This window comes from Triticum dicoccoides, chromosome 6B, assembly GCF_002162155.2.
Source record: "Triticum dicoccoides isolate Atlit2015 ecotype Zavitan chromosome 6B, WEW_v2.0, whole genome shotgun sequence".
Taxonomy (NCBI): Eukaryota; Viridiplantae; Streptophyta; class Magnoliopsida; order Poales; family Poaceae; genus Triticum; species Triticum dicoccoides.
Window position 1 is genome coordinate 665980526 of NC_041391.1, and position 9635 is coordinate 665990160.

General features: G+C 51.1%; 1 protein-coding gene across 1 annotated transcript; it reads right to left on the reverse strand.

Moving 5' to 3' along the window:
* Positions 1-863: 863 nt before the first annotated feature.
* LOC119323876 (disease resistance protein RGA5-like) lies at positions 864-8897 on the reverse strand. The gene is made up of 3 exons (XM_037597588.1): positions 8427-8897; positions 6268-6654; positions 864-3379 (listed from the first exon to the last, which is right to left on the reverse strand). The coding sequence occupies exons 1-3, from the start codon at positions 8837-8839 to the stop codon at positions 1363-1365; spliced, it is 2817 nt and encodes a 938-aa protein (XP_037453485.1). The 5' UTR covers positions 8840-8897; the 3' UTR covers positions 864-1362.
* Between the last annotated feature and the right edge of the window lie 738 nt (positions 8898-9635).

Here is a 9635-nt window from a genome sequence, read left to right on the forward strand (position 1 = left end):
CGCCGCAACTTCCACTACCTGGTGGGCGAGCCGATCGATGCGCGTGCAATTTGAGCACTGGGCCGTCACGCCATGGACGAACCTCGTCTTTGCCGGCCACGTGCACGCGTAGGAGCGCAGCCAGCCACCGGTGCTACAGCACGGGGCTCGCCGACAGCATGACGAAGCCGCAGCCGAGCTACTCGGCGTCCCCGATTTGCTTCGAGTCTTGAAATAGGCCAAAATGTTTCGAAAGTTCTGCTTCGAGTCAGCCATCCTCGGGGAACAGACCACCACTTGAAGTTGAATCCTGTCCTGACCTGGCCAACATTCTGAATTTTCTGCAAAGTTGCATACACCGCCTGAAGAGAGCTTACAACGGCCCTCTGCTTTTCTGATGGCTTCCCCTGATTTGCATAGAGAGCCCGAATGGTCATGTACGTATATCGATAGTTAATTCAGTGACTCGTGGAAGGCGCTAGCTACTACTACTAGCATCCAGTAATCAGTACTCTGATCGTTACTCGTCACTCGACAGCTCGATCGACATTCTATCCCATCCTCGTTAGTGAAGAGCTGTGCAGGAGATCCTTCCTTGTAAGTTGGAACGAGGCAAGTGCAGAGACATCAGTGTGCAGTAATCAGTAGGCAGGTGACAGCTTGTTAGCTTTAAAAGAAGCGGAAGATACAAAACAGAAACTAGGATTGGAAAATAATCAGAGTCAAATCACATTCAGGCTTTTCAAATACCAGTTTCTAAGGTTGTCCGTGCAAATCACTATAGCTAGCCGTAACAAACTAACCGTTTTGTCAGCCATTTCTCAAACCAAATAATCCCTCAATAATCACGTGGTTTTCTGGATATACAGCAACATGTAGAAAGCAAAAATGAATGGTTGAGGATTCATATCCTCTCACAGAGCAACCGAGATATTTATGTAACAACACTCGAGAAATTAAACACCAGAGAAATGAATGATAAAGAGTACAACATATACCAGAGGAAATGATGAAAGTTACAGTAGAGGTCGTCAAGAGACAGACTGCTGAGTGCACGTGGTCGTCAAGGAAGGAGTGTTTGGGTGCACTTGCATGGCGTTACTTTTTTTTCTTTTTTTTTTTGAACAGGAGATGAGCCCCGAAGGACCCAGACACATTCCATTCATGTTTGCATTTCAGTACAAATCGAGCCACCACATGAGCTTATTAAACGAGCAAAGACCAGATCCGTCCCAAACCACGACCGTCCTCCATGGACAATCAGCTTGGGGTGCAGCCGGCGGCCACCGGACGCTGCTCACAGGCGCCGGTGGATGGCTCAAAAACGGCAGTACGCCAAACGCCACAGGGGCAAGACACATCCTGCACCTAGATCTACTTCTGCTATATACAGATGAAGGGATCCAACCACCTATTCCATCTACTCACCGGGCGTACCCATTGGAGTGAAAGAAGGAAAGGGGCGGAGACGGAGGAGCGAAGACGAAAAGATGGGGTAAACGCAGACCGGACTTCGAGCTCCACTTGTTCAAGAGGCTTACCGAGTAGAGTTACACTGATTTGCTGGAGGCCTAAGAGGTGCTCCATGCCGGCTGGTGCAGCTCCACCCCACTGCGGCACTCTGAGTTCCAGACTGAGCTCTCGTAGCTTGGACATAGCTCCTGCCTCGAAACCCAGATATGTTGTAACATCTTCTTCAGAGAGGAATGTAAGGCGCTCCAGAACAGGGAATAATCCCTTGCTGACGATTACAGCCTCTTCTTTAGGGCATGTCGCAACTATAAGGTAGAGGTAGACGAGGGATGGCAGTCCTCCAAGAATAGTAATCCCATCATTTTTCGTCTCCCTAACAGATAATTCCAGGCTATGCAGGCAATTGAGATCACCAATCCATTTAGGAACTCCCAAGATCTTCCAACCGCTAAGGTACATTTCCTCGATAAGGGCAGGAGGATCAGAAACTGAGCCTAAAATTTCGTCCTTATCATCATGATCGCCTACCACCAGGAGATATCTAAGGTTGCGTAGCTTACAAATAGAAGAGACCAAAGCATCAAACTTCACTGCCTTCTCCAGCAGATTGCACTCATCATCACCAAGGTTACAAAGCTTCAGACTCCTCAGATTAGTCAGCTTACCAAGGCCCTCAAGGGCCTCCAGCGAACTCATCTCCAGTCCGAAACCATGGAGTGTGTGAAGTGATTCCATGTTCCCGATCCTTTCAGGTAACGCTATCATCGCATACCAACCCAATTTCAGATTAGACAAGCAGGGCAAGTGCTCTATGTCTGATGGGATGCTTCCATATCCTACAGCCAGCGTATCCAAATGCACAAGCCCCCGAATTTCAGTGGGAAGCTTTGCACACCAATGCTCTGAAACCTTTAAATACCTCAGTTGAAACAATTGGCTGATAGCAGTGAGGTCCAAATGTGAATCCCCAAATGAATTTGGACATTCAAAGGATAACACACGGATATACTTTAACTGAGAAAGACGAGGTATGGACTTGCAATCTCCGAACCACACCAATGACCGAACTTGTGATATGCTATCTGAAGCTCTCCATGATATTGTTTTCTTTGTTATCCTATCAACCTGTGAGACCAGGGATAACCGACGGATCTTGTATGTGCAACCATGCAGTCTTGTCATGTCTTCAGAACTATATGCCAGACTATTAAAATTGTCTTCTGCACACTTGCTTAAGATCAAATCCAGCATCATATCATGTACTCTGTAACATACTTGCCCGATTCTGTCCCTTGCAGGCTGAATCAGACTTCTATTGACTAGCTCATTGAAATAACTTATCCCAACATCCTCCAAATTTGTTCCATGTGAATTACTGACAAAGCCTTCGGCTATCCATTTTCGGACTAGATCATTCCTCATAATCTCATAGTCTTCTGGATACATACCAAGGTAAAGGAAACAAGTGCGGAGATGAAGAGGAAGATTCATATAGCTGAGGTTTAATATATTCCTCATCCCTTTCAGAGTGGGGTTTATGGCAAACTGGGAACCTAGAGAATTCCGTATGTTCTCCCAATCATTCTTTGATCTTTCTCGACGGGAAGCCAATAGGCTAGCTATAGTAATGATTGCAAGTGGCAATCCGCCACACTTCTTCAGAATTTCATTTGAAACTTCCTCAAAATTAGATGGACACTTGTTTTCAGACCCAAATACTCTGCTCGTGAATAACCTTCTCGAATCTTCAAAGCTGAGGGGCTTCATTTTGTAGATGTGCTCATAGTGATAAGAACATGTTGAGATTGCAACGTCTTCCACTCTTGTGGTTACTATTACTCTACTCCCGTTACCATTTTCTGGAAAGGCACATCTTATAATGTCCCATGCTTCTTCATTCCACAAGTCATCGACTATAATAAAATACCTGTTGAATATGGTGTTATAAATTGCATTAGGAGGCAAGTAAAAATATTGCAGGTTAAAGCATCGATAAAATCAAATAATCTTGGGAAAAACACGCCGCACAAATGACATTCTTATGGATAAGTTAGACATATTTGTGTGACATTCAAGCCAAAATAACAGCAACAGCTTGCGTGGCGTGTTAAAATTTGGCTTTCAAAATAGCAGGTTTTACATTTTTTTTCCGTCAAAACAGATCATTGCCAATTTTCCATAACAAGTTGTTTTGCTGCTGTATGATGACACATTCAGTACTGAGAACGGTCAACATGGTATACATTGTATTTCTTTATTTGCATATCACAGGCATATTTCTAATTTAACACCGCATGAAAATGCTACTTGGACTGTAGGTCTAATATAAACGTTTGTTGATCCAGATATCAACTCCACATATTTGTCTAATGTTACATACAAGTGACCTACTTCATCACGTTGACAGCTTTATTTATACGGAATACTCCCTCCGACCGGAATTACTTGTCGAAGAAATGGATGTATCTAGACGTATTTTAGTTCTAGATACATCCATTGTTTCGACAGGTAAGTTGGAACAGAGGGAGTATTTACTAAGAACCTACAAGTTCAGTACAGTGGCAGGCGAGCAATCCACAATTCAGACTTTGATTTTGCAAAGCTATCTGATTCAGTAATGAACAAACCAATGATCATTTGGCAGTGCGAATTTATAATTCTGCACATGAATTAAGTATCATGTTCAAAAGGGCGGGGAACTCGCAGTCAAAAATTCCCTTCTGCGTTTTAATCTGATATCATTAAAATGGAATTGATGAATTCTGCAAACTGATCTAGTTTTATTTATAAAATGCCAACGAGCTAGTGTTCTAAACTTTAGTTCCGTATAAATGACCCATCAGTTGGCTCATGATCTTGGCGGGCAACTTGACTGTAAGGCCTTCTTGCACTTCTCCCCTGGTTTTTGTATGTAAGGTACATTTCGAATTCTCAAATTCTTTGATAGAGAATTAATCTAATATTATGTGAGTTATGTTACAACAAATTGATACTGTTGGATCAGTGTTAAAACACACTTTCCAATTCTTATGATTTTGTAATGATTAGTCTTCCGTTGTAAAAAAACACGACACGACTCGAGGTTTACATCTCGGCTTGTTTTATTATTCTCAACCTGAAATGGACTGGGACGCTTTATTTTGAACCCCTTAACAAAAAATGGACACCATCCGCACATCGGACGTGCACGTGTACAGCCACCTGGATTCCATGGACACCACCTGGACAAAAGGAGTGCATGTGTATGACCAGCTGGAAGTGGTCGCAAGAGTGACCAGCAGAGGCGCCCTCGCGGCGGCCGGTGGCGGAATGCAGTGCTGCGACGCGGTGCGCTGCTGTCAGTGACACCATGCCTTCTCCCTGCCGGATGGCTGTTGGTTTGCACCGCACAGGGAAGAGTGGCGGGCTCGCGATGGAGAATGACGAGGAGGGGTGCGCCCCCCCAACCGCCGATGTCGCAGGGAAAACAGCATGCCCGCTGCCCGTGGGGGAAACTGCATGCCCAAGATCCCCGACGCAGCGGATGAGATCGAGGTCCTTTGCGCAGCGAAGGGAAACTTGGAGGAGCGGCATCTGCAGACCACACATCTCCCGCACACGCCGACGCGCTAGGAGGCCGCGCAGCAGCCTGCAGCCTCACCACCGCCGACACGTGGTGGGTAGCGATCCAAGACGGAAGCAGTGACGAAGAGGGCGGGGACTGGACTTGGTGAAGCGGGACTCCTGCCGGTGGTGGCTGCTGCAGCTGCAGCGGCTACTGCGGTGGCGCACCGGGCGCGGCGGAGGCCGCCAGGAGCGGCGTCTGCCACTGCAGCCAGGGTTGGGCGGTGGTGGCGATGGATGGCAGCTGTAGCGACGGCTGCAGTGGCCCGACAAGCGCGGCGAAGGCCGCCTGGTGCGGCGGCTGCCACAGCAGCCACGGCGGCACGGGGGCGGCGGTGGGCGCTGGAGGCGCAGCGGGAGCCGGCGTCGGCCACTGCGGCCACTGCGGGGCGGCGGCGGGCGGCGGCGGCAGCGTCCCAGCGAACGCCACGGAGGCCCCTGGATGCGGCGAGTACCGTGGCAGGGCCGGCGGCCCGGTGGCGATGGTCGGCGGCAGGGGCGGCGGCGGCCCGTAGGGGCTGGCCAGGTACAGCCGGATCCCCTGGACGGCTGTGACGAGGTCGTTGAGGACCCCGGTGATCTCCGGGGTGTAGGCGGCGGCCGGTGGTGCGGTGGAGGGCGCCGGCATCTGGGCGGTGGCGACGCCGGAGGATGCGACCAGCGACGCGGACGGGGAGGGCAGGGACGCGGTGTAGATGGCCAGCAGCGCGGACGGGGAGGGCAGCGACGCGGTGTAGATGGCCAGCGGCGTGGTGGTGACGGTCGGCAGCAGAAGCGACGGGGTGGGCGGCGGCGAAGACATGATCGGAACTGAGCTACCTGATACCAAATTGTTATGGCGCTGTTAGAAGTAGGGCGCGAGAGGGCCGGCCGGGGGCCTTTTTGCCCACGGCCGGGCAAGAGGGAAGGGATTTCCTTCTTAATTCTTGCTTGATTAGATTGATACATCTGCTCTATTTATATAGAGAGGTTTACTTGACTCCCAAGCAAAGTTTACTTGAACCCTAAGCAAGCGACCCTTATCTCTAATTAACCCTAAGACTAATGGGCCCATTAGGCCCATTACGTACTCTAACAATAGTAAAGCTCATATGTGGACAACCAAAATACATTTGGAAACATAGGGTGTAAACTTAAATCTAGTTAAACTATTACTCATAACTATCCCGCAGAAATGCAAGAATGCTTGTAGAAGTAAAGATGTAACTATACCTCTTTTTTGCAAGGTATTCTCTAAGTTGACCGATGATGTCTTGCACCTCACAAATACCAGAGGACTCATTTATCCCAAGCTTTAATCTTAGGCTATTGAGAAGCCGTGGCATGTCTGGTTTTTGAGAGACAGGAATAAATGCCTTACAATCAAATTGCCCTTCGAGATCATCATACACCTGATTAGCAAGGGTAGTTTTACCCAGTCCTCCGAATCCCGCGATGGACACCACCTTGAGCTTCTTCTCGGTGACTGTTAACAAACTGGCAACCTCCTTCTTTGGGCCATCAGTACCCACAAGTCCAGCAGCGTCTTTGTAGATCACTGAAATCCGCGGATCAATATCCACAGAGCCACAACTAGTATTGCAATCGTCAATCTTGTACCTGGAATTTATTAGAATGTCAAAGCAGGAAGTTACAGTTGCCAATGTTGAAGAGCTGAAGGGACTTTGAAGGATGAAAAGAGAACAGGGGTTCAGATCCATGGAACGAACAAGCACACCAAAGCAAGAAGAGGATAAAGAACAGGGGTTCAGATCCATGTACAAGCAGCAGCAATCCTCCACCAAAACTGCTGCCACCAGCCCAGCACCATGGTGGCCAGTTCACGGGGGAGGAGAGCACATGACCAAGGATCCGAAGTGACGGCTGCAATAGCCCGGTGGAGGGCCTCGGATCTGCTTTCTTGCTGCCCCTTCCATCCCAGCCGCCATGGACGGGATTAAGGGGAGGAGTAACAAAGCCAGATCTTGTTTATTCCGGGAGGGTAAAATCCTAAAGCCACCAGGGGAGGCGCGCCGCAGTAGTAAAACTCTGGCCCAGGCCCGCGACTAGGCGCTAGGGTTTCCCCTCCTTCCCTCCTGCCGCCGCCGGCCGCCGGCCTCGCGCCCCGCCTCCGCCCCCCTTCCGCCCTCCCCTTCCTCCATCCAGATCCGCCTCGCGCCGCCTCCCCGAGAGGTGGCCGGGGCGGAGCTCGAGCTCTTCTCCCGTGGGTCCCCTCCTCCCCCGTCTCCCCCCGCCGCTGCCGGCGGGCGCCCTCGGCGCTGGCTGGTGGTGCCGGCGGCGGCAGACCTACTCGTCCCCGCGCCCGCATGCTCCCTTCCGGGGGCAGGGAGGCGGCGGCGGTGCAGCCCGGCTTGCTTGCGGTCCGGCGGCCCTGCGACGGCGGCTGGCGGCAGGCGTGGTGACGGCGGGGCGGTGTGGTAGTGTTGGGCCCTAGCGGGCCGGCCCCCCAGCGTGGTCTCGTTGTCTGCGGCGTGGGGAGGTGGAGGAGCGGCTCGAATATGGGGCGTCGGCGCCGATGGCGTGCCAGCAGCAGCGCGAAGGTGGGAGCTTTACGGGCCCATGAGGGCTCGGCCGGGCCTGTGGGCCTACGGGCCTGGTGTGCTCCCGCTATTGCATCCGGATGGCTACCGTCGCTAAAGGTGGAGGTGGGGCCCTCCCGCGTGCCGACGGTGCTGATGCCCTGGTCCTGGCTCTGATTCTTCGTCGCGCTGTCCTTACTTCGCAGTGCCGTGGTGAGACGGCGTGGGGGCCTCATGACCGCGTTGGCGCAGGGTGGTGGTTGGTTTGGTGGCTGGATCTGGAGCGCCCGAGGTGTGGGTTGGGATCGGGGGAAACCCCTGTCGGCGTGGCCGACTCCGGCGCGGTGGCGCCTGTAGGTGCCACCTGACCTTCCGGGAGGGCGTCGGGGGCTACCCTTCCTCTCGCCTCGTCGTGTACCGGGGGAAACTCTTGGCAGCAGCGTCGTCATCGCCACGATCCTTCTTGGAGGTGTTGATTGGTGCCGGCGCTTCGGAGTCTTGGAGCCTAGTGGAAGAGCTCGGTGGGCGCAGCGATCGCGAGGCTTCTTCGTTTTTGTTGATCTGCCGTTGTCGGCATTTGTTTCTTTTGCTCTTTCTCTGTCATTTTTTTTGGGCGTGATTGTGCTGCTTCCGCCCAGCACCTATCCCTGTATGGTTTGGTTGGTTGCTTTGTATACAAAGCGGGGGAAAACCCTTTTTGGGTAAAGCCACCAGGGACACAACAAGCAAAACTAACGAAGAGGAGCACGGGACCCCCTCTCTCACCTCCCCGGCCGGCAAGGCCACCGGATCTGGGAGAGAGAAGGGTCAGAGTAGGAGAAAGGAAGGGGAAGTGTCATAATCTTGTGGTACCTTAATCGCCGTTCATTCGCCTGTTCTGCGAGAGCCTTGAGCTCCTCGATCCGGCCGGCAATCCGGTGACGCACCCTCAGCGTCTTTAGGCGCCGAGACATCCTTTTCACGAAACCTGCACCGGCGTTGGCATCGGCACCTCCAATATCCTGCATGAAGTCATCGATGCAATTCTCCATGTCATACGACATCTCCCTGACATGGTCCCTCCAGTTCTTGGTATCTGGCTCCAGCTTCTCCATGTACTCTAGCTTCTCAAGGGCAGCGTTCATGGCGCTGAGCTCGTCCTTTAGAAAAGCCACCTCCTTCCTCACTCCTTTGAGCTTCTTGTACTCATCTCCCATGAGCGTGGTGAGCTTGCTGATGAGGGGGTTCATCACCCCCGCCGCGGCGCTCACGATTGGCATTGCCATCTCGAACTTAGTCTACTTCCTCTCTCGGTTCACTAGCGAGCTAGCTGTGTTTGCAGTGTGCGCGCGTGAGAAACAAGCAAAGGCTGGTGAAGAGAGCTGCCTAACTTGATGGTGCAATCTACTGTATATGTATGCTACTGCAATCCTTTAAATTCATATTATTTCCACCCTCGAGATCCACATTCATTAGTTTATGTAAACAGTCTGCAGACTGTACTGGAAATTAATTATTTACGTTGCATCGGGGGAGCATTTCTATGTCTGTGGAGTGTGGAGTTGTTTAAGCCAAGACGATGCTTAGTGTCTGGCTCTTACAAAGTACTCCCCACTCATCATATTGCCGGGTGTGGAGTGGGGAGCGTAGAGTTTGCAGGGTGGAGTGTGGAGTAGATCCAGTACAACGTTATTGGAAGGGAAATAAAATTAATAATCTGTAGTTCACTTGTTTTGTGCATGGCATATAATTCGGCCGCCCTGCCAAGTCTAAAAAATAATTTTATATTTTGACGTAGTATGCTACTAGCCACTAAGATCTCAAGCTTAGTCTCGCTCACTAGCCAGTAGCCACTAAGCTACGTTTGTCTGCGGCGAGCTGTAGTACGCACTGGCTTGATGCAGAGAGCAGAATGATGCTTAGCAAAATCCATGTCATAAATCTACAGTTCCACCCTGCTGTAATCCTTGATTCGAGCACCATTAGCACTATATTTCCCCAAAATTTGCGGAAGCTTTTTATTTATTCTTGAGAGATTCACGGCAGTACACTCCAAGGAGAGGGACGAGACTTGCCTGCTCT

What these genes read in the sequence shown, in the direction of transcription:
- LOC119323876 (XM_037597588.1), bottom strand. Translation starts at nt 8,839, where the DNA reads ATGGCAATGCCAATCGTGAGCGCCGCGGCGGGGGTGATGAACCCCCTC. An exon ending in GCGAATGAACGGCGATTAAG is followed by an intron (nt 6,655 to 8,426) that starts GTACCACAAGAT and finishes AATAAATTCCAG; the next exon opens with GTACAAGATTGACGATTGCA. An exon ending in GAATACCTTGCAAAAAAGAG is followed by an intron (nt 3,380 to 6,267) that starts GTATAGTTACAT and finishes CATATTCAACAG; the next exon opens with GTATTTTATTATAGTCGATG.